The 26,204-nt window shown below is 38.1% G+C and overlaps 1 protein-coding gene across 1 annotated transcript in view; it reads right to left on the reverse strand.

The window, feature by feature from the left end:
- Positions 1 to 2,931: 2,931 nt before the first annotated feature.
- itpk1 (inositol-tetrakisphosphate 1-kinase) overlaps positions 2,932 to 26,204 on the reverse strand; it is a 173,603-nt gene continuing 150,330 nt past the window's right edge. The window contains exons 5-10 of the mRNA XM_003214341.4: positions 25,068 to 25,166; positions 22,842 to 22,882; positions 21,205 to 21,370; positions 15,737 to 15,804; positions 14,714 to 14,876; positions 2,932 to 12,548 (exon numbers count right to left, since the gene is read on the reverse strand). Of these exons, the coding sequence (XP_003214389.1) occupies positions 12,232 to 12,548; positions 14,714 to 14,876; positions 15,737 to 15,804; positions 21,205 to 21,370; positions 22,842 to 22,882; positions 25,068 to 25,166 (854 nt within the window). The 3' untranslated portion in view covers positions 2,932 to 12,231. The remainder of the gene's footprint in view (positions 12,549 to 14,713; positions 14,877 to 15,736; positions 15,805 to 21,204; positions 21,371 to 22,841; positions 22,883 to 25,067; positions 25,167 to 26,204) is intronic.

Below are 26,204 nucleotides of genomic sequence, written 5' to 3' on the forward strand. Positions count from 1 at the left end.
TAGTTGTATCTGTGGATACAGAATTACTTCAGACCCCAAAAACCTTGATTGTTGGCCATTTTAGTAGGACTTTTAGGAGAGCAAGTCTTAAAACATCAGAGGGTGCAAGAGAGGTTGAGTACCACTGTTCTTCAACATGCTTCAGTTACTCAGAGTACATGTTTTGAATGTATATGTGTTCTAAAAATTTGCTCACCTCCATGCCAAGAGGTTATATTGTCTGCCCCTGAAATTTAAGAAGTATGTGAGTTGTTATGCAAAATGATAACCCTCCCAAGCTCTGGTTCAAACATAACTCACTGAAGTATAGTGGAGTCTCCTTCTCTGGAGGTTTTTAAACAGAAGCTGGATGGTAATCTGGCTGGAGTACTGATTGTGTATTCCTGCATGACCGAATGGAGTTGGACTGGCTGGCCCTCGGAGTTACTTCCAACTCTTATGATTCTGTGATTCCTCATATGTTCAAAGATGTGTGAGGAGGTGGCAGTTACCCAAGTTACAATAATAACAATTCCCGTGACACATAGAGCTCTTTCATGTGAGGGAGGGGGAACCTGGGTTTAAGGCCTTATGGGCATACTCAACGATATGCCCATAATGGCCTTTTCCACATTGGCTTATGAAACCATCATACTGGCATATTGCTGCTCCCATCTATCAATTATATTTTTAGGTATTCTGCATTTTTATAAAATAAGTGGGTCAAGTTATGGATGTACCAGAGCTTGAGAAAGTTCCCTTTTTGGATTATGAACCTCAACATCCCCCAGAGCCAACATGGATACTGGAAAACACAGTTTGGGAGTTACAGCCAAAACAATCATATTGCTACACTCTAGGTCCTACAGTTCTATTGCTTTAGGAAATTGCACAGGTTCTAGCAGTCAGGGTGAACCATGCTTACATACAGCCTCCACCAGTTTTCTGCTAACAATGGCTTTAAAATACCCATTCATTATTAATCTTCCAGAAAAAAATGATAAGAAACAAATGAAGAGAAACTAATTTAGTAGAAGAATACGAGTTGTGCTGAATGAGGACCCTGTGGGGGCCTGGGTTTAAATTCCATCTTGGCCAAGGAATCCTATGAGGATCATCTTCTGAGGAATGCAATGACAAATGCCCTCTGAACTAATCTTACCAAGAAAACTCCATCAAATGTTCTCCTTAGGATTGCCATGAGGATTTGACTTGAAGGTACACAACAACAAATTAGCACTACAGGCAGTCCCCAAGTTTGTGAAGACTGAGTGTTGATCGGCTGTGCACTGACCTCCACACATTAAAAAAACTCACACACAGGCATCTTCCAAAAACTTGGAAGACCATCATACTCTGACAACGAGGAATTGCCTAAGTAAGTAAGTAAGTTCTTACTTTGAATTTGTATGTAAATTGGAACAGATACATTTTTTCAAGTGAACTCCAGTTAGAAATATAGAGAAGGGTTAACACCTCTGTGGTGTTTGTTTTGCTGTCTGCGCCAGTTCAGAAGACTTCGCCTCACTTTCTGTCCCTGTGATAATTGGATTTTGAAAAATTGGGCTTGTTGTGGAAACATGGATTGATGAGAAAACTTCAGTTGAGACATCTTTCCCCCCATGATAACTATTTCAGGGGTGACTTTCCCTTCCGAGGGGTAGATTTCTCTCACTTCCTGTTGTCTCACAACCGTCCTTAACTATGAGTCATTTGTAAGTCAGATGTTTGTAACTTGGGGAGTGCCTGTGCTTGCCTAAATATCCTGAAGGCTGATCTAAGCTAAGCAAGATCAGGCCTGCCTAGTGCAGTATGACCTCCATATTCATAGGGGTCATATTCCCAGACATGATTTCAGGGATACATGAAAACAGGCATATTATTTTCAATGGAACTGACAAAGGAGAGAGAAAGAAGAGGTTGTAGAGAAGGTCCAAAGTGAAAAAGTGAAATGGCAGATCAGTGAAACCGTGCATATTGCTTCTGTGGATATGGGAGTTTTTCTGTACTTAGAAGGGAGGGCATAAATACTATGCTGTAGATATATTGAGAGAAAGGCAACACCCCAAACCTCATCTTGCTGCAAAGCATCTACTTTAGGGTTGCCTAAAGTCAACTCGTCCCAATAGAACGTTAACAAAAATTAGCACTGGAATTATCATGAAAAGATAGAATCATAGAATCATAGTTGGAAGAGACCTCGTGGGCCATCCTGTCCAATTCCCTGCCGAACAGGAAAATCGCATTCAGAGCACCCCTGACCAGAGCACCCCATCCAGCCTCTGCTTAAAAGCCTCCAAAGAAGGAGCCTCCACCACACTCCGAGGCAGAGAGTTCCACTGCTGAACACTCTCACAGTTAGAAAGTTCTTCCTAATGTTCAGGTGGAATCTCATTTCCTGTTGCTTGAAGCCATTGTTCCACATCCTAGTCTCTAGGGCAGCAGAAAAAAAGCTTGCTCTCTCCTCCCTATGAATTCCCCTCACTTTTTTAGACATGGCCCTCATCATGTCTCCTCTCAGCCGTCTCTTCTGCAGGCTAAATATGCCCAGCTCTCTAAGCCGTTCCTCATAGGGCTTGTTCTCTAGACCCTTGATCATTTTTGTCACCCTTCTCTGGACACATTCCAGCTTGTCAACATCTTCCCTCAATTGTGATGCCCAGAATTGGACACAGTATTCCAGGTGTAGTCTGACCAAGGCAGAATAGAGGCGTAGCATGACTTCCCTGGATCTAGATGCTATACTCTTATTTATGCAGGCCAAAATCCCATTGCCTTTTTTTGCCGCCTCATCACATTGTTGGCTCATGTTTAACTTGTTGTCCACAAGGACTCCCAAGATCTTTTTCACACACTTTTTTAGATGCCATGAAGACTTCTGTTGTCATTGCTGAACTCCAGCCTTGTTTCACCGAGCTATCTTTGAATTATTAACAAGAACACACAACAAGGTATTGGAATAAGGCATTTATTTAAAATCAGGTTTGTTTTTTTTGAGGCAAAGACAGTTTAGTCTTCACGGCAGACACAGAAACAACACAGATAACAATGTGAGTGCATTTTAACTACTGTTAAAAGTAAGAGAGGCGGGGAGTTCATCACAGGTGTTGGCAAAAAAAGATAAAACGGGATATATCAATATTGAAAATCAAGAACTTAAGCACAAGGAAGCACCGAATTATTACTGAGAAGGATGAATCATCATGCTGCATAACTAAAAAGAAGCTATTTTTGGTTTTTTATCAGCCCAGATTTTTTTATTATATATAGATCTATTTCTTTATATATATATATGTATGTATATATACACATTAAATACAAAATCATTTAGTTTTTCATAAAAGTAGTTTTGTGCATAGGACCAAAGCAAATCACAAACACTCACACTTGCTAACTCTATAATAAAATGTCAGAGGTTTAGGGTTAGGGAAGAAACATCAAACTTGGCAGACACATGAAAATGGTCCCATATGTATTTGAGTTTTGAACCGTGAACATTACATGTGAAACTGGTATTCAAGAAAAGCTCCCAATTCAATAAACTAAAAAAACCCCAGTTAATTACTAATTTTAATGGATTCTAATTAGGAAGCGAGCATAGTTAGTAACTATTAGTTACAACAGTTCAGTACCAGTTCAGTTCCATCCTGTTTAATTCTGGGAAATGTGGTCTGATAAGGTATTTATTAATGCCCCCAAGCTCTCTAGCAAAGAATTCTAAATACGTCTCCAAACTACAATTCTCAGTATTTCACAGAAGATTACCATGACAATTAAAGCAGTATCAAACTGTTATAATTATGGACTGTAGATGTACTTGGAAACACACTTGAGGGGGAGTAGAAGATCTAAAGAAATAAATAACTTAAAATATATATCTCACACAGTTAAAAAAAAACCAAAGCTAAACAAGCACTAGCTTTTTTCTTTTCTTTACAAAAGAGATAAAGACCTCTTGAATATTCTTTCATCAACCGCAGTGTCTAGAAGATAGTAATCACATTTTCTCCCAAATACTTATATATATATTTGAAACATTAAAATACTACACGCATCTGTTCACATAGTAAAAGGTTGAATTAAGCAATTGCTGGACAGATGGTGGGGAAAAAGAACTTGTCATGGGTTGCTTACAACGCCCCCCCCCCCCCGAGTTCCCTAAGCTCCATTTTAGCTGCATTTAATAGCGTTCACTTATTAGTAACTCTGAAATTATTTGAAGGTGTGGGATAGTGTTGGGAATCAGACTAAACAACATATTTAGAATCTCTCAATGTTATGAACACGATATGGCCAGCCCTCCATATTCATTGGGGTTTAGAGCACTGGGTTCTGCAAAAATGAAGACGCACAAATTATAAAATTGTTATGTTTTTGCCTGAGGGAACACCTCTCCAGGAATCTCTAGGTTCTCCTGCATGAACCTCTACTGGTATTTGACCACGGAATTTTACTAGAGGACCTAGAGATTCTCCAGCATGACACTATGCTCAATTTCCAGCAGAAGCTGATCATAAAGTCACATTGCAAGACCTAGAGATTCCTAGAAAATACATTTTGATTAAATCCATGAATAATCAAATCCACAAAAGCCAAATCCGCAAATGTGGAATGATGACTATACGGTCACATACAGGGTGTGGATCTTTAGATGATGCTGGACATCAAGCCTCAGCATGCTTCATCATTGCCTATACTACAAACATGTGCAAACTTCAGCCCTCCAGGGATTTTGGACTTCAACTCCTACAATTCCTAACAGCCTACTGGAAACTGCTATCCTATTGGACACACACCACTTGCCCCTGTATTTGAATACACTCCCCTAAATCCACTCTCCAGCAAACAGTAGACCCCATGGAAAATGCATGTAGTTGACAAAAAAGGGTTCAATCTATGTTTCATCCTGGGGTTGATCTAGTGTGGCAAATGCCAGATCATCCCTGGAAGGGTTTAGACCAGTGGCATCCAACCTTTGGTCTTCTAGGAGTTTGGGGCTCCAACTCCCAGAAGCCCTGGACTGGGAGTAAAATCACTTGGGGGACTAAAGGCTGGACACCACTGATTTAGACTGTCATGGAAGGAGACAGCTAATATCAGCTCGGGGAATGTAAACAGGTGAGGTGGCTTCCATCTTGAAAATGACCCAACTATTTACATGGGCCCAAAGTCACAGTTTGCTCCAGATTCTGGGGGGAAACCCACTGTTTTGGTTAATGGGTTTCAAGACTGCATTAAGCAGTTTTGCCTGTGTTAACCCAGAGCAGGCGTATGCGTTGTTTACCTGCCATGGAGTTGATTCCCTACTAGTGATTCCCAAAGTGGGCGCTACCGCCCCCTGGTGGACGCTGCAGCAATCCAGGGGAGCGGTGATGGCCACAGGTACATATATCTTTCTGTTTAATTGCTATCAAAATTAAAAAAAAAATAATTTCCAGGGCGCTGAGTAATATTTTTTCTGGAAAGGGGGTGGTAGGCCAAATAAGTTTGGGAACCTATGATAGCCCTTTGCGGTAAGTGGTCCGTTAGATGTACCCTTAGCCTAAAAAAAACGAAAAACCCAACAGGGTCGCCATAAGTTGGAAATGACTTGAAGACACACAACCACAATCTGAGCTGTCTCTGACTTTTCTTGCAGAAAGTCTCCCCAGAACCTGCTACTATAGAGTCTCACGGTATAATCTGGTTTACGGAGCCTGGGCCTTAGCAGCACAAAGAGCAGCATTAAATGCTAGTTCAAGATAACATCATTTCATTCTGGAACAGGGAAGGAGGAATTGTACATCCGTGAAAAATGGATCCTGTTTGGCAGCCTTGCTCATTTTTTCTATTGGGAATGAAGACCTCCCACAAACCTCAAAGAAAGTGAATGCTTAGTATTGCTTTTTCTTTGAATGAGAAACACCCAATTTCTCCTACCATTTTTGCATGTTATATAAATTATACTATTAGGAGAGGTCTTCATAGGCCTTTCAATCAGAATTGAAAAAAATTAAATAAATCATTTAATTTCCCTGAAAAAAAATAGTCAGAAAAGAAGTGCTTGCCAATAAATCATCATCCATCCATCCACTCATCTATTCAAATACACAGATTTACAAGCAGTATCTCAAAATAATTCCTTCTCTTAGGAAGTGGAGAATGTCTCCTCTAATGTCACTGTCACCATACGTATCTGTGGATTACTGAAAAACAACATTTAAAAAGCAAGTTTATAATGATCTTTTCATCTGACTCATTTCAGTTTAAAACCACCACATTATCTAGTTAAATCAGCTGGGATTTATTTAACTGAGTAATATTGTCTTTATTTTAATTAACAAAGCTGCTGACATCAAAAATTTTATATTTTTCCAACCATTAAAAAAAAACTATTGACAAAATGACAAAAATCACACTATTCACTTAATATACACAAGGAGACTAGAAGGAGGTATAACTTTTCCCATTTTAAGCCAGTGAAAACAACAGTATTGATGAAGGTCCACTACTAATGTACTTCTACATACTTGCCATTCTTGTTTCTAAGTACATCTTAGTGCCATGAATAATTTATATAAATAGGATACAACTTTACAGCAGATTCTGAGAAAGAGCGTGAAGAATATTTGCTCATTTTGCACACCACAGGGAACTAAAGCAGTGCAGACAGATATGGCATTTACATTCACGCTGAAGGCGACAGGGTTGTGTGTGTGTTTTTTTTACAGTTTTCTGGAAAGAGGAGTTTTTCTAATAGAGATTGAGGTTTAATTGTATGTGGATTGATTCCCAAGTATGTTCTGAAACCTTTCAGACGATACCTGACCATAATGCAATGCATGTGTGCCTCTTCTTGTCAATTCATAGTTTTTGGACCACCATGAACCACACAGAGTCTTTCTTACATTCATTCATCCAAGTATTTAGATCCCACCCTTCAGATGCAAAAGCTCTCCAAACATCTTTGACTTAGTACAACCAAAAGTTGTATTGTTGGGATCCGTAGAATACAATAAATCATGGGAAAGACCTTGAATGATGCCGGTTTCACATCTATCTTACATATCTTTAGCATGTGCATCTAGGAAGCTGCTGTATATGACTGCTGGCTACTTCTGGAGAAGTCCACAAAGCTTGATGCTGCTGCAGCATACAAGACACACTTGCCTAAAAGCCAAGAAATTTGTGCAGGGATAATGAAGAATTGTGAAGCTAGTTTGTGCATTTAATATGCAAGCACCTGCATTTCATCTTGCTGTTATCATTAATCATTCTGGTTGATTACATCTCAATTCCAACTTTAGGTTTAGGACATAGGCATCAGGTATTTTGAAAAAAATAATTTCCATGCAGTATTACAAAATTGTTCAAAAAATTGGGAGAAAACCTTAAACTGATCTACAGAATTAATAAAAATAACCTGAAGTCAACATTTTGTTTAGGATACCCCTGATGGGAAAAGCATATTAAAGGGTTGGTTTTGATTTGAAAGCGTCTCTAGCACCATTTATTTCTGGACATGGAGGTGTTGTGTGGTTTCCGGGCTGTATGGCCATGTTCTAGCAGCATTTTGTCCTGACATTCAGCACAGATGCTAGTCATAGATGCAGGTGAAACATCAAGAAAAAATACTGCTAGAACACGGCCAAACCACACAAAACTCCGTGATTCTGGCTGTGAAAGCCTTCGACAATACGTATTCCTGGACAGATAGTTTTTATTCCAGTTTGCTTAACCTGGCAATAAAACATTTCAGCCTCTCCCTTATTTTATGCGTAAACTGTGGCAAATCTTCTGGTATTAAGTTTACAAATTTCTCAACTGTTATATGTCAGCAAAGTGTGTGATGCACATGCTTCTCAAACAAAAAGTACACTAAAGGGCTGCTTCTTATGTATTCTTACTCATGATCACCTTTATCCAGGATTCTGTAGATCGATATGACAACGTATTCCTAAGGAATGTTACATAGTGTACATTGAACATTACTTCAGTAAGCTGTTTCCCTTGTTTGTGCCAGCCCTCAATCTTGAACCCACTTCATTCATTAGATAGCTGTGCTTTTCTTTAAAAAGTGAGGAACAAAGAAAACACTGAAAGCAGCTTATGTGAATTTATACATAAAACCTTTCATCCTTCACCCAATCAAAGTCACAAACATTTGAAGAACAGCACTAAAACTACTCCAAGGTCTGTTGGTGACTTCTCGGCTGCTACTCACCTGCCACAATAGGTTTTTCCTGGTACACATTGAGCCAAATTGAAGAACTCAGAACTATTTTTCCTCTTGACGGAAAAGTGTACAAGTGTTGTCATTCTGTGGCTGACATCTTGCTGGTTAGTCCCAACTATAGCAGACATTTTAAACACTGAATGATAATATACAGGTAAATGTAATTAACTGAATGGGTCTATTATAGTCAAGACTGAGGTCAATGTCTAACAGGGAACACTATGCATGTCCAAATGTGAAGTTTTTCGGCAGGGCAAGTTCACACACAGAAAGATGTCCTTAGAAACAAAAATATATAAATATTTCCAGAATATCTCCAGAAACAAATAGGAGTTCAAAAGCTATGGCATTAACTGCAGCACACAATTTAATAACCATGTAACTGCTTTTTTGTTTTGCGTTTGGGAACACTTCTACTGTGTAATTCATAGGCGCACACCCACACTTTCTTTGACACCAACAGCACTGCAGCATTGTTGTTAGACTCAATATATTACAACAGAAGAAAAATACCTTAAAGAATGGCAAGATACTTGATGAATCCAGCTATAATGCCATCTAATTACAGAATATTTGTGGAATTAAAAAAATCACACCATAATCTTTCTTAAATTAGCATCAGTAATAGTTATGGGAAGAAAGAAGCTGGCAACCTACCCAGCGACAGAATTAAAGACAGGTCCTAGTTATAGTCAAGATCTAAGACATCCTCTGTGTTAAGACTTTAGAGAAGTTAGAAAATATACTTAATAATCATTTGTAAACACATATAAAATGCACAATTATATTTCAGTAGTTTATTTTGAAGAAATCAAGCAGTGCAAAATAAAGCCAACCAAAATTTAGAAGGCAGCCAATAAAATAAATTCTTTAGTCATTATTAAAACCAGAAACAGCATTAAGGACACTGCAATTGGATCCAACACTCAGATTAATGTAAACAGTTAGTTCTGAAATGTCTACTATTAGACAATTGGGCTGAACAAGTCTTTTTAGAATGCTCAATTTGAATATTGCCATTTCAACAAATAAAGGGGTCACAGTGGGGATAATGGTCACAAAAAATTGTAAGGTAATAATGCCATAAATACGGTAGATTGACTGCTCTCCAAAAGCAAGGGCTAAATTCACACTTGTCAAAACAAGAAGCATGATTCTATTTCAAAATGTTTGGTTTGTGATTCAAACAAGGTGACAAGTAATTTCGACTTATTAAATATTTCAGGGAGATTCAGTTGCTTTTGGAGATGCCATGCACTGGGGCAACCTGATGTCCTGGCTTGTGTTGCACATACATCCGCAGTCACACAAAATCAAACTGAAAAGAAAAGTTTTAGTTGGTTCTTTTAGCTCATAGATTTACAAAGAGGCTAACAAATTCATGTTCAACCTATGTTTCACTTCTATCCCACTAGCTGGGAAATATGGCAGGCAAGCCCTTACCTTTGTTATGACACTATGCCAACTCTTAGTAGTGGAGAAGGTCATTACTTAGAACTGTTATGACCAGAATTTGATATAGGAATTCAGAACAAAGATCTGATGATCTCTAACTTCTATTTTAAAATAAGAAAACCCTTTTATATAAAAAGACTATTAATGTTTGTAGTTCATTGCTGGGTTCTGCTTAAATTTAATTTTTTATAGAAGTATTAGCCCTCCTGTCTCTCCTTCCCCACAAAATACACCCCTGAGGATTGGATAAACACTTTGTTTTTCTTTGCACTGACTCTGGAAATCTTATTTTCATCTTCCCCAGTCCAAAATTTCATCAGAGATTCATTAGTTCTCTTCCTTTTCCAGAGATGAAAAAATACCTGGCATCAGGGGGATGGGAGGGTAGAGTAACACTTCCAGGAATGGATCATTTTACCAGTTTTGCGGGACTGTGAATACTTACGCTTCATTGTATAACTTGACAAAGTACAACCTGATGTTGCCTATACATCCACATGATAAATAGCTTCCTTTTCGCCCAAGAAAAAGAAGAAAACGAAGGGGAAGAGTCATGTGTATAGCCTATATCACTGCACTGCAGCCAGACTGCAAATGAACAATTTGGAGAGCCACTCTGATATCTTTGGATCTGCTGCACTAAAATCTACACACCCCAGATTAAATGTAACTGGATGTCAACATCCATTTTTAAGGGCAAAACGAGAGGCTAAAAAGGTTCTGAAGGGGAATGGTTGCTCCTATCTATGCTTCTGTATACACAAGGAGTGATCATTAGAAATACCTTTCCTGAGGGGATAGGTGTGCATGATAAGAGACCACATTCATCTGATTTGTCTACCTCTGGTATAAATTCAAAATGCTAGCCACCAACCACTATCACAATGGACTCCTCTCCCATTCCTTCTCTTCTTTTCCTTTCCCTTGCCTTCCCGAGCCATCTGTAACAACAGAAAAATTGCCCCACAAGGTTTCCCAGCTCTTCGGAGCAGATTTGGAGGACACACAGTAGGCCCATGAGGCACCGTCCTTCTCATTTTACTCATGGAAGCTGTTTTCATCATTAGTATCCTATGGATCCTGGCAGATGTGTAGTGCATTCACATAATCCCTCACCTCACAGAGAAGGGCCGTATCAATCAATGTGCAAACTAGTCCATAGACTCCAAGTTCATTCAGTCACTCCCTTAGTGAAGTGTGACACTTCTAATGGCATTTCCTTAAACAGCTTAGGCATGCACATGGGTCAACAAATGGCAGGACTGCAAAAGACAGGTTAGTACAGTGGTTCTCAACCTGTGGGTCCCCAGATGTTTTGGCCTTTAACTCCCAGAAATACTAACAGCTGGTAAATTGGCTGGGATTTCTGGGAGTTATGGCCAAAACACCTGGGGACCCACAGGTTGAGAACCATTGGGTTAGTACATCTTGTCCTTGTGAAATTATCCCCAAATAAACAACCCAAGAAACATGGAAGGAATAGTGTGAAGGAATCAAACCTTGGAGATGTTATTGTTTGGATTGCAACTCCCAGAACTCACTGACTATGTTGGTTGGAAGATTCTGGGGAGTGAAATCCATGAAAAAGAACTTTCCTAAAGTTTTACTAAAAGATAATGCCCAATGTTGAAGAAATGATGGAGTAGTGGTCATAAAGATAGTTGTAATTCAAGGATCAGTAAAGCAGCAGACAATGAAAAAAGACCAGTAGAAAAACAACTTCCTTGCATTCCCCCTTGTGTCAGATATGCTAATGTTCCCAACCTGTGATGCTAGATAAATCAGAGATGAGAAACATTGAGTCCTCCAGATGTTTTCAAAATGCAACTCCAAGCATTCACCATCATTATTTCTGCTGGAAGTTACAGTCCAACATCATATGGAGGGCTACGTGATTCCCAACCTCAGTAGTGTTGAATCAACCTTCTTCTGTTATGAAATTTAACAAGGTGATGGGATATATTTTTCACAGTGGTAAATGAGAAGCGAAGTGATATTTCTTATTCAGGAGACAGTTTGAAGGTGGTTCTAATCAAAATGAAGAACGCCAAACCTGGGCTTTTAGGTTTTACCATGTTCAATACACAAATAATATATGTGTAGTACAGAAATGACAAATGTGTAGACTCTCACTTTACTCTTTGCATTGTGTTGGGAAGGAACCAAGAAAAGGGGCTGCTAAATTTGCTTGAAGACATTTTCAACATCATCCTATTCAGTCTTTGAGGTTTAGCCTTGAGATCCTCGTCACTAACAATTACAAAGAGAGGAGCAAGAGGGGTGCGGTGGAATACAAAACCCATCCTCCTATATTAAGGTCTAGTGATTAAGACACATGCACACACAGACACACACACAGACACACACACACACATGTGTAATTTCACTACAGATCTACAATAGGAATCTGATGAAGTGGACCCAGAGTGCTAATTTTGTTTTCATTTTCAAAATCACGTTGAATCAACAAAGATTTGTTTTGTTTAGTAGTAGCATTACCAACCAGCCTGTTCTGATCCTTGAGCCTACAGTTTTCTCTCTCTCACTCTCTTTTTCTCTCTCAGTCTGTGGCACTGATTGGGTTATTGGGAGGAGGCTTTCGTTGCCAATGTGGCAACACAGTGTTGCTGAAAGCTCGGAGACACTGCCGAGTTACAGCCTAGTCTCTGGTGCTGAAGCTTCACGGAGCTGTTGGTCTCGCTGTCCACAATCCAGGAGTCTTTGCCCATCAGGCTCCGGCAGGCTGCGGCCGCACAGCATGTCCGCTCCCCCACAAGGCTGGTTTGCTCGGCCAGGTGCTTGCTACGGCTTAGCGGGGACGCCTCCGGAGACTGGCCCTGCAGGACGGCAGCTATGTGGTTCAGGAGGTCAGTGAAGAACTCTGAAACACCCTCATATCCTGAGAGAGGAATTAGGGAGAAAGAGGTGGGGAAGAATCATATGAAGTCAATATTTCCAATCAAGGTGAGTTACTACATTTCCTTATCTCCCTTCTCATCCACAATACCCAAGGAGCAACAATTAATAAAAAGATCACTTTCTCCATGATGCCACAACCAGCAGAACATGAAACCACTTGCACTTCTCAAAAGCACAATATGAATATTGCTTTCGCAAGCAAAGTGGGTTTGTTTTCATATAATACAAGTTGAGTATCCCTTATCCAGTATTCCAAAATCAAAATGGTTGATTTTTTTTTATCATGTCAGAAGTGATTTGAGAACATACTACAAGTTGCTTTTGGTGTGAGAGAATTGACCGTCTACAGAGACGTTACCCATGGGATGCCCGGATGTGTTACAATCCTGTTGGGAGGCTTCTCTCATGTCCACGCAAGCTAGAACTCACAGACAGGAGCTCACCCCATCTCGCGGATTCGAATTAGCAACCTCTAGGTCAGCAACCCAACCTCCAGGTCAGAAGTCCAGCCAGCACCACGGCTGGTACTATGACACCTTTGCTTTCCAACGTTTCAATGTAAGCAAACTTTCAAGCACACAATTCTTAAACATGTAATTACCTTCAAACTATGTGCATATGGTGTATATGAAGCATAAATGGATTTTGTGTTTTTTTTTAATTTTATTTGATACATCCCAAAAATTAGCAATTTTTTGCCATACATGACTTATTTCAGTATACATTATTCCAAAAGTAACTATTCCTTAAATGACATTTTAAACGATCCTTGGAAATGTATCACCCACCACCCCCATGAATTTTGTGTTTAAACTTGGGTCCCATCTACAAAATATTTCACTATGTATATGAAAATATTCCACACTATGAAAATAAAATCCAAAAGACTTCTTGTCTCAAACATTTCAAACAAGGGATACTTAACTGGTAAATACATATGCTTGTTTTGGGTGGAAGTGATAAGAAAGCAGCCAGAGCTTTAAAAAGTCACCTTTTTAGTCTCTAAGTTTTGTAGGCCCACGCAAACCAAAGTTATGAATAAAAACTCAGAGCATTCTCCCCTTTTAGAAGTTTACAAGATGGGAGAGGAAATTAGGTTTATGAGGAACAACCTCTCTAAGTCTCTGATCATGAGAAAGAAAGAAAGCAACTCAAGTCATATGAGAATGCAATAAAGCAAAGCAAGGCCACCATGTTTCTAGCTGCACTTTTCTAAGAAAAGTTGTTTTTCAGAGCAATGATAAATCTTTATGACAGAATAAAATAAACATAGGCTAAAATAGGGAAACCTGGACATTTTAAGGTCTATAGTAAGAAATGTTAATCTAAACACAGGAGACATATCCTGAAACTGATTTTGTTTAGTTTGGTTAAACCTTTTGATTCAGAGAACTAGGTTCTCTGTCTCAGTCAAACTGCATCTGGCAAAGTAGATTTACGTAAGTCTGTGAAAGCTTATGCTATCAATTTCTTTCTCTCTCAGTGTCTAAGGTATTGAAAAATCCCCTTGCCTACCGATTCAGACTAACACGGCTACATCTTTGAGTATTTTACTGCCATTCAAGTCATCTTATGGTTATGGGTATGATTTTTAAATCCCAGGAGCAACTGGGCATACAAGCCTTTATAATAGTGGTTCTCAACCTGTGGGTCCCCAGATGTTTTAGCCTTCAACTCCCAGAAATCCTAACAGCTGGTAAACTGGCTAGGATTTCTGGGAGTTGTAGGCCAAAACATCTGGGGATCCACAGGTTGAGAACCACTGCTTTATAAAGATAATTCTGAAGGGATTTTCAGTTCTGACAAAAGAAATGTCATGCGGTGGTGGATTTCCGTTGTCTGTTAACAAATAAAAGCACTTTGGAAGGCAAGACAGTTCATTGAAACAGAAGTTGGTCTGCCAGAAAGCTTGACAGCAGGAAGCCATCTATGGATATTCTTGTCCAGACCTTCTGCTGAGCCTTGAAAAGGTCACAAGTGAAGCCAGCAAACACTATGATGTTGGGGACAGAGCTAAGAGACTCTCCCTCACCCCTACCTGCTTCTTTACTTTCCTTAAGTGGAAGGTGCTTCTGAAAGAGGCTTCAGCAAATGCTTACATTAGGCATGCAATACGTTTATATCTGTGTAATAGCTGACTCTTACCTGGGAATGCATTGATATCAATGACAGCATGCTGACCAGTCTGGTTGTTAATGATGATGTCTATTCCAAAGAGAGAAATCCCAAGTGCTTGCCTCAGCGTCTTCGAAATTGACCGGATGACGTCGTCATTTGGTCTCTCAAACACTCCTTCTATCTTGTCAAGCTACAAAGAAAAAAGAGGGGCATGTTTAATAAATGGAGAGCTCCAATTACAAAGATATCCTATTTTCCTACCATCCAGCTGGTTTTTTTTAAAAAAAGGCAGGTCAATCGTTTTTGGGCAAGGGTCACATTATTCAATCTAATTAACTGAACTGGATTATATTTAATTAATTTTTCTCTAGACTTGTACTGCAGATTTTAGAACAGGGAAATCTCCCAAAATTCACAGGATAATCTTGAATTTATACAATCATAGAAGATCTGTGGCTATTCAAGCAGCCACAATTAAAAACTGTGTTCTGGTTTATGAATCAAAATGACATTTTTTTACAGGTGTCTAAGGGAATCATTGGGTCTTCAGCACTTATTTTGCCCAGTTCAGTAGTAAAGCACATATTTTGTACACAAAAAATCCTACATTCAGTTCTGGGCATTTCCAGTTTAAATAACAGCAAGAAAAACAGCAGTTTAAGGGTTAGAGCTTTGCCCAATATTTTGAACCAGAAATGTTAATTTTGGGGACTGTTTTCCCCCAAATTCTACTGTCTGGTTGACTTAATATATCCCTGGAGATGGACTTTTTAAAAAGATTCCCCCCCTCCGTACCCCCCTAACCAGGTTTGAGTAAATAATATGTGACCTGGTAACAACCTCCTGTGTCACTTGAGATAAAAGACATAACAAAACATTTCAAGAGGCTTTCATGGATGATTCTGAGCTGAAGCAACAATACCCAGAGTAAATTAGGAGCTAATGGCTACCAATTTAGAGATCTATACAAGACGTGACACTGAGCTCTGTTTTCTTACTTTGAACCACACAGCGACTAATTATTTCCAGAAAAACACCCACAATACTTACTGCTGTTAGAATGGAAGAGGATTCTGGTTTTGATACATTGTGGCTGTTGAAAAATATTGATTCTCTATCTGCAGGTTGAAAAAAACGTAACAGTAATGTTAACCTTAAAAAAGGCTACATAAAGGTAGAGATATAAATTCTCCAGAAATTTTGAGGGAAAGGGAAGGGTTGTTTTTTCTCACTACTGTTTTTGTAACAAAAATAGTATTTTATTTACTTCAATTCTGCCTTTCTCATATCCAGGATCTAAGGTGGCATTTCAAGGTACTGTAAGGCCCCTATATCTGCAGGGAATGTGTTCCTGGCCAGGCAGTGGTCACCTAAAACTGCAAATATGGCTGAACATTGTTAAATTACCTGACTTCTGATTCCTTCGGTTGCACTGGAGGACCTACAGATTCCTAGAGAGATATCCTCTAGCGTGACTTTTTGGTAACTTCTGGGGAAAACATACAACTGTGCTGGAGGATGTTGTCGAAGGCTTTCATGGCTGAAATCACTGAGCTGCTGTGAGTTTTCCGGGCTGTATGGCCATGTTCCAGAAGCATTCTTTCCTGACATTTTGCTTGTATCACATCAGGAAAGAATGATTCTGGAACATGGCCATACAGCCCGGAAAACTCACAGCAACCCTGTTCTGGAGAACCTATAAAATTCCTTAAGAGATTATTTCCCCCCAGGTACAGGTAAGTGAGAGTCCAGATATGGGCTTCTATAAATTAAAACAAATACCTCTAAAAACAATATTAAGACTAAATAATGATCTATATATATATATATGTGGCTGAAGTTGCACTTACAAAATGTTCCTGTTCTCACTTATATACAAATTCAGTTTAAGAACAAACCTACTGAATCTATCTTGTTTGTAACTTGGGGACTGCCTGTACAGTAGAGTCTCACTTATCCAACATAAACGGGCCGGCAGAACACTGGATAAGCGAATATGTTGGATAATAAGGAGGGATTAAAGAAAAGCCTATTAAACATCAAATTTGGTTATGATTTTACCAATTAAGCACCAAAACATTATGTTATACAACAAATTTGACAGAAAAAGTAGTTCAATACGCAGTAATGCTATGTAGTAATGACTATATTTACGAATTTAGCACCAAAATATCATGATGTATTGAAAACATTGACTACAAAAATGCGTTGGATAATCCAGAATGTTGTATAAGTGAGACTCTACTGTACATATGTTTGTAATTTAGAGTTATATGTAATTACAGTAGAGCCTATGTTGTGCAGTCTGGTGTGTAATTGTCATTTAAGAATACTTGTGCTTATCTATACATAAGTATTGTTGTTTTCCTTGATTTTTGTTTTTCTGTTAAAATTTAATTAAAATCTCTTTTTAAATATTACTGTGTAGAAGGATACACTTTTAAGATCTATATTAAATTGATACTTTTTTCAGCAAACAAAATGATACACCAGGTACTCATAAAAAACCCCACCAAACAATTGCCCATTCTGTCTCAAGTGGATATATGTTTTCTGGTTCTAGATGTCTGAATGTTGTAAAATATGCATTCTACATGCTTGTGGTACATGGCATTTTTAAATCCTGAAATACACTGGAATTTCCCATGGGGTTAGAAAATATCCAAGATGTCACTTAGGGCAATTTTTTAAAAATCCAAATAAACTACAAAGGACACCGCTGAAAACATTGGAATCGGAGTTTCTGATACATTAACTTATAAGCTGACCCTTCACAATCATTTCCATGGACTTCAAAAAAGCTGAAATTTTCACTTTCAGCACACACTAGGCACAAAAAAGCTTCTTGGATCCAAGCATTGGGTGTCTACAGTATGCACCAGAATCATTGTGCTCTGTGTAGTGTGCAAATCTGGATACTTTACAGCTCCTCGCATTCTAATGGAACAAAACCTCATTTTTAAAAAGGGAAAATACAGCGTAATTTTTTCTATATCCTCCCAAATTTTCTACTTTTCTATAGGGGGAAAATGGGGGTGTCTTTCCCTGTGATTCCACCACACTCTCTCTCTTCATTTAAGATTGGCTGTTGATGTCACCTTGGGCCCCAAAAATATAACTCACAAACACAAGGGGGCAGTGCAATGCTAAGATTCTTTGGGTATTTATTTACCATTTCCATAAAAACCATGGACTATACCTGAACTACCCCCATTCATACTAACTTTACCTGGAGCTAGCAAGACATATTTCATCCCACTAGAGGTATAATTATAGAGGGGGTGTAATTCCAATTTTCTAGTTGAAAACCCTACCTTTGCATCTATATATATAAAAGGGTAATGAAATTACAAAACAACAAAACAACAAAACTACACATCCCAGAAACACTAAACTTGGCAGCACAACCCCTCATCCATGCCTCTACGTTCATACAACAAAAGGCTCCAGCTACTCCAGAAAATGGCCAGGCTTTGAGACTGCAAGGCTATTCACTGCTATTCCATAAGGATTCCCATAAGCCACAGCAACGCGTGGCCGGGCAAAGCTAGTCTTTTGTAAATCTATAGAAGCAAAACCAGTTATTTATCCCTATCTCCTCTGTCCTTTTAAGTTTCCATTGCTCCTTTTCTTTGGTAAGAAAACCACGTACTTGATTCTACATGGGTATTTGGTCTCAAAATTTCTAACTCTGCCGTAACTTAAAACTTCAGATGAACATTAAGAAATACAGCTGACTCTCTCAAATTTCTGGCTTTCACTTTTGCAGATGTGATTATTGTGTTTTCCCTTGGAATCCCTAGGTCCTCCAGCACAAAGTTGACCATAGAGTTATGATGGAGGACCTGGAGGTTCATAAAAAGAAAACTTCTCTGATAGGCTGTTAAGAATTGTGGGAGTTGAAGTCCAAAACACCCAGAGGGCCGAAGTTTTCCCATGCCTGCTCTAATATGATTTTATGTTCTCACAAGAAGACCTAGAGATTGAGGATCTTTTTGGTGGTAACTTTTTGGCTTTGCGTTTGGAGTTGGTTTGAGGGGGGAAGTTGGAGGGAAAGAATCACACATACATACATACATACATACTCATCCAGGCATAGGAATAACAACAAGTATTTCTAATATATAGCATTAGAAAATCCACACTTGGGCAATACTGGATATACATGGTGGTTTGAAAAGAAAAGAAAGACAAGATGAGACAAGCCCACCCCTATATGGATAAAACTGCAGTTTTACAGGCTTACTCAGTTGAGAAAATAATGTTCCCAAAAATGCAGAACTTTAGTTCAGGTGCTACTGCTGCTTGCAACTGCATTATAAATCTGCCAAGCTTAAATGCTTAAATGAACATTTCTTAGCTAATGAGAGCTGTCCATGCAAGAAAAGACCCCTGTCCATGCAAGAAAATATTAAAGCACCCATCACCCTGTATACATATACAAATGAAGAAGTGATGGAAATACAAACATGATGGCAGGACTCATGCTCCTGACCTTTTTTTTTGTGGTTTCTGATTCATTATGCATGCAAACTGTACAAACCATAAGGTACTCTTTTGCAAAGGTACTCTTGTAATCACAATTTTTGAAATCTACCATTACTTTTAAAATGGTCTCGTTTAACTGAATCTACTAAATGTCTAGTTAATTTATCTAGTGATTAAAGCTTGCAACTCTCACACTGGGAAGGATAGTTTAAGTCAGGGGTCCCCAAACTAAGGCCCGGGGGCCGAATGCGGCCCTCCAAGGTCATTTACCTGGCCCCCACCCTCAGTTTTATAATACATTTTTATATCAGTTTTAATAATATAATATATTGTATATACATATAATATTGATAAAAATATTATAATGTTACACAATATAATACTAATAGTAATACCATATAAAAATATTAATTATATGTTATATATTACATATAATATTACAGTATAGTGGTATAGTTCAATATAGTAATGTATAATGCTAATATTTTGCTATGCTAATAATATAATATATTGTATGTACATACAGCTGCTCTGAGTCCCCTTCGGGGTAAGAAGGGTGGGATATAAATGTAGTAATAAATGTAGTAAGTAAATAAATAATTAATTTTAGACTTAGGCTCACCCAAATTCTGAAATGACTTGAAGGCACACAACAACAACAAACAACAATCCTAATTAACTTGACTATCTCATTGGCCAGTAGCAGGCCCATACTTTCCATTGAAGTCCTGATAGGTTTATGTTGGTTAAGATTGTTTTCATTTTTAAATATTGTATTGTTCTTTCATTGTTGTTGTTGTTGTTGTTGTTGCTTTGCACTACAAATAAGACATGTGCAGTGTGCATAGGAATTTGTTTGTATTTTTTTTTCCAAATGATAATTCGGCCCCTCAACAGTCTGAAGGATTGTAGACCGGCCCTTTGCTTTAAAAGTTTGAGGACCCCTGGTTTAAGTGCTCTATCAATTCTCATTTTTTGTCATTATGACTTCTATTAAGAAGCGTGATTTGTATTTGGTTTGGGAATTTAAGACGTTTGCATGTAGGCATCGTTAATTCATCCTACAATTGGATACTAAAACATTGATTCTTGGGTTAAAAAGCCATAAAACACCTGCACACAGAAACAGCATAGTTTATTCAGCAGAGACCCAGCACAAAAGAGAGTTGAGTGTAATATAAGGCAGACACAGGAAGTGTTATGATTACATTTGCTGGGAGTGAAGAAAAAGTAAACAAACCCACTGAAAAGTTTAAGTGACTTGTTTCTTAGTCACAACACTGTAAATCAGAATGTAAAGGGGGTGTCATATAATCTATTTCATCTAAGAATTCCATTCATTTCAAAACACACATTATTCTAAATCATAGAAGGAAAGAGTCCAGGTGGCAAAAAATAGATATTTTTAATTTTAGTAGCTATTTAAATAATTGTTCTCAAATTGTGGGCCAGATAACTGAAAAGGATGCAAGAGTTCTCAAAGTGGGTAAAAAATCCTATGGTAATGCAGGACCATAATAATCACAGTAACAACAGAGTTGCTGCTTCTAAAATAGTTATGGAACTGCGAGATGAGATTGGTCCATATAAGAATTTGTAGTCACAGCAGCTACTTTTTCTCCTGTTCTGATTGTTCATTGTTTTGGGGTTTTTTTTTTGTTTATTTAAGAACCAGGCTAAGGGATCTTTGACCTTCCTAATGTCTTATGACTATGATTCTTATAATTCTTGATTGCTGGCCTTCACATTTGGGACTCTGGGAGCTGAACTTTAAAATACATGGAAGGCCAAACTTTTTGCACCTCTTTTTAAAAAGAAAGCTTGAGGTGGCCTATTCTAGTTCTCATCTAATGGCATTGTGGCATTCATGCTTCATTTCACAGAGCTTTAGGCATACAGATGGCTCTCTGCAAGGATTCCACTCAGGTGCCTTCTTGAGAAATGGCTGGCACAAGGTTGGGCATTTAGGAATGTGTCAGAGATTTCTCTCCTATTCACGCTCACATGTTACCACCAACCTCCAAGCTTACCTGAAACGCCTGCTGAGAAGTTCTTAACTGATGGTCTCTTCACCACAGTGTATGACTCTCCGATTACAAAGACTTTGTATAACACAGCGTTATGGTTGATGAAGCTTTGAATTACACATGGTGGCTGAATGGCCTTCAGGCCTTCCTGGTTGAATATGATAGCCATCTGAAAAAGGGGGAAACAGTCATACACATGTACTTTTTCAATGAGGACTTGTAATTCAAACATGGTTATTTCATACATTGGTATTACATCAACAGAGTCAGCAGCAGTGCACATGAAATGGATGCAAACACAGTAATTTTCATCTCTAGTTCAGATACACACATACATATGGACATATGCCATCATATTACCCACATGCCTGTAAAAAAAGACTATTAACATAGATGTTCATATATCAATAATGTTTGAGAGTCAGTATGGTGTAGTATCCCTGTTCAGCCATAGAAACCTACTCATCCTTTACAAAGAATCAAGACAATAAACAAGAAAGTTTACTACATAGTGCATGCAATTACCATTCATCATACTGTGCATTATAATTGGAGTATCTTTGAAATGTTTCCAAAAGTTTGATTGTGATTCTGTAACCACTTATCTGACACTTATATTCATTTATTGTACACAATACAATGTTTAATGATATCTAATACATTGTTATTATTCCATTAGTGGGTATTTATCAACCATAGAAACTCTCAAGGTGACCTTGGGTCAGTCACACATTTTCAGCAATGGAGGAGGACAATGGCAAACCTCTTCTAAACAAATCTCACCATGAAAACACCACAATAGGTCACCATAAATTGGAGTTGACAACAACAACGTCTGCTATAATAGGTATTCCAAGCTACCATGGCAACTCTCAAGGTTTCTAATATACTTCCAAGGTTGGCAGAACTGGTTCACAATGAGACACAGGGTCTTGGGGCTGATCTTTTCTACATGTGAAACTATACTACAGCTGGATATTCACTACTCCACAGACTTACCATTGAGCCACTGTGGTCATCCCAACAAATATTCTGTGGCTATTGGAGAGCCAGGTGCAGCAACCTTCTGAAGCTCGCTACATTTGGCTGTTGAACAGCTACTGGTTGTTGGACAGCAGTGTTTATCATTCTTCACCACTGGCTATGCTGACTAGGCCTAGTGAGAGCTGCAATCCTATAACAGATGCAGGGCCATATGCCCACTTCTGCTTTAAGTAACTGGCTAGTATTATCTATCTGGAACAAAGTTGGGAAGGAAACCTCTACAGTGTTTACACTTAATGCGAATTACAAACTTTCAATGTTATGTTGGAGAATAACCTAATGGCATTTCATGAACTAGTCTTTACATAGACCTTAATGAGTAGGTCTCCATTGATCTGATCTTCATAATAAAAAATGACTATAACTGTGACACCAAGAAACAGTCATATGAGGTTATCAATGATTTCTAATTAAATATGAGATGTAAAAAGAAAGAACATTCATTATTTGTCCACCCAACATTTTTGTTCTGATTCCCAACTTCAAGAACTTAAAAAAACTGGACCACGATTCCAGAATTCTTCAGCAAACACAGCTACCCATGGCATTTTTTAAAAAGAATCAAGCAGTAGATGGAGCTTTATGTAGATACTCACCTCATGAGAATTGGTTCCATGGGCGACTCTTGTTTTACAAACTGCAGGGGGGAAATGAAAGACACATTGTAAGTAAAAGGAAAAGAGCAGATGCAAAGCACAGTTCACTATTATTCCTAATGAACAGTTTCTAATTTAGTTATTAAACTGCCCTGTTAACACTGTGAATATTGACACAGGGTGAATATTCAGCCTGATCTACATGGGATTATATTTTCAATCCTTATTGATTGAGGTCTGTCATCAGAGGCTTAAGTGACCTCTATAGATTAAAGTATTTTTATCAGCTTTGGCTAATATGCTACCTATGATCTTATCAGATGGGCTTAATTTGGGCAAATTATATGTTTTGGTATTTAATATATCACACCTTTATCTCAATAATAGGATACAAGGCACCTAACAGCCCATTTAAAAACTCAATATCCAATCTACAAAGCATTATAATTGGAGTATCTTTGAAATGTTTCCAAAAGTGATGTTAGTCCAGAACAAGGCTGGAACTAGAACTGGATGACTTGACTATATTATCTCAGTGCTTTGTCAGGTCTATTGGCTTCCAGAGATTTTTCTTTTTTGCCTCAGTTTTTAATACAACGAATGGACTGGGACCAAGTGACCTAAAGGGCTGCCTCATCCTATAAGTACCTAAATCTTAGAAACTTCAGGAGCTCTCCTTCATGTGTCTCTACACAGTGAAGAGAGTTGGGTAATCATTAGGAATAATGGCTTTCTTAGTGGTAGAAATGAGCTTTGCCAGAAACTTTTCATTTGTGCCCTTTACATCACATAATAGCACTATGATTAAATTTAACTGTGATGGCGACATCCTATAGAATCCTACATGGGCAGTTTAGGGAGAGATATTTAGAATTCCAAGACAGAGAGCTGTAAGTTTCATCACACTATAAAACTCAAGATATCAGAAGATGCAGACATGGCCCTTAATGTTGAACCACAGTGCTATTAATAGAGTAGTGTGAAAGGAGAAAACCAGGTGATATTTATTGTGATGTCTTTAGCTTTTTTATTTATAGTGGTGTTCTGTGATTTCATTAATTAGTTTTGTTCTGGCATTGTATTATACAAGTTGAGCATATTTTATCCAGACTTCCCAAATCCTCCAAAATCTGACATTGTTCACATGGATGGCTGACATATTGACACTGTTGCTTTCTCATGGTTCAATGTACACACACTTTGTTTTGTGCACAAAATTATCAAACACATTGTGTAAAAATTTACTTCTGGGCTATACATATAAGGTGTCCATGAAACATGAACAAATTTTGTGTTTAGATTTGGCTCTAATTTCCAAGATATTTCATTATGTACGTATATGCAAATACAGGTATTCAAAATACTTCTCATCCCAATAATTTTGGATAAGAGATACTCAACCTGTATTGTAATGTGTTGTATTTTTATGATGCATTTGTTTTTCAAGTCATTCTGAGAACATGTATCAGCTGCATGATTAATGGAGGCATCTGGTTAGCCACTTTGGCAAGAAGGATGCTGGGCAACATGAATCATTAGGCTGCTCCAATAGAGATGTTTTTATAATCTGAAGGTGCCAGTGTTTCCTATCATTGCAAGACATGATTTATAATTCAGTAGTTTAGCAACGTGGTTATTTAAGAGAAATTGCATGAAATGGCTACTTTGGTTGCGCTTTTCCTGCGTGGCAGGGGGTTGGACTAGATAGCCCATGTGGACTCTTCCAAATTCTATGATTCTACCATACCAATACGAAATTAATTTGATGATATGAATATCATACTATATGATATAAATATTATAATAATATTGTTGGCACAATGTTAAGAAAAGTTTTTTGGGGAACTTCCATCTCCCACCCAAGCAAATACACGATGAACTGCATTAGAACTCAAACACTGTACTTAACATTTGCTTGTGAATTTATTCTATCAAATCAAATTGTTCATTATCAGCTGATTGAAACAAGCTTAGCATGCAAGCAAATTTGCAAACAATCCAGTTTAAAATTTTTCTTCCTCCCCAATTTAAGACATTCTCTGGCCATCACTTCTCAAATTAAGCAAGTACAATACATTCCTACATTCTACTAGGAACACTTTTCGAGCACAACTTTTGTTTTGGTGCGAACTTAGGGGTTTTCTTCCCCCTTTCACCCTCTTGCTTCTCTTATTGGAGAATTCCAAGAGTTCCCTAACAGATAGCACATAAAGCCAAATGACATACTGAATGGGAATGCAATTCCATTCTTTTCTATTTGCTCCAAGGTATCTCCTCCACATGCACTTGTCAACTCCATAAATGGTGGTGAACAGATTCTTTCATCTGAAAAACAAGAACAAAAAAGGAGACAATTCAAACCATCGTTAAGTGCCAAAACTGATTACCTTCATTAAAAGCCATTGTTTTGTTTTGGCTCCAACGTTTGCAGTATTTCCTCAGCTTTTCTTTAAATGGACATATGAGATATACCTTCTGATTGAGGAAAGGATCTAGGCAGCAACAACTTATGCTATAATAAACTGCTTAGCTTTTAAGGCAAGAATGGGCAACATTTAGCACCACTGCAGTTTTTCAAGGAACTCACTGTTCTACTGGTAGCCATCAAAATACCTGGTTCTATTAGAATTTTATTGTTGAGAACCTCCTCTGATTTTTACAAGCAGCAGGTGATCCATAGTGGTGTCTATGTGGTTCCAAATGGGTTGGAATGGTTCAATAATAAACACTCCAAACAAGTTGTTCTACTGGTTGCTAAATAGACCAACTACTCCAGATGCTCTTTTCAATGACACACTACTTTATTAATAGGACTACAGTTTCCAAGACAAGGGAAATAATAACCCCACTATATTTCAAACCAATCAGACCTCATTTGGAATTCTGTGTTCAGTTCTGGGCACCTCATTTTTAGGAAAGATATAGGTTCAAGCTGATTCAAAGAAAGGTAATAGGGATGATAAGAGATATGGAGGCCAAAGCATATGAGAAAAGCTCGAGGAAATTGGACATGTTCAGCCTGGTGAAGAGAAGTCTGAGAAATGTCTGATCATACTCTTTAAATATTTCAAAGGCTGTCACAGAGAAAACAGCTGCTCCAGAGAGTAGGACCAGGTTTAATGGTTTTAAGTCACAGGAAGGCAGGTTTTGACTGACGGTAATTCTTAACAGAGCTATTCAACCATGAAACCAAATACTCAGATAGGCAATGGGGTCTCTTTCTCTGGACATTTTCAAAAAGAGGCTACTGGGATGCACTAGCTGGATTTCCTCCATATACACAATTATCACAATTATATAAGAAATGTGTAAGAAACATATTCTCAGATACAGGACCAAAGGATTTCCATGCATTGAACATCT

This window comes from Anolis carolinensis, chromosome 1 (assembly GCF_035594765.1).
Source record: "Anolis carolinensis isolate JA03-04 chromosome 1, rAnoCar3.1.pri, whole genome shotgun sequence".
Lineage (NCBI taxonomy): Eukaryota > Metazoa > Chordata > Lepidosauria > Squamata > Dactyloidae > Anolis > Anolis carolinensis.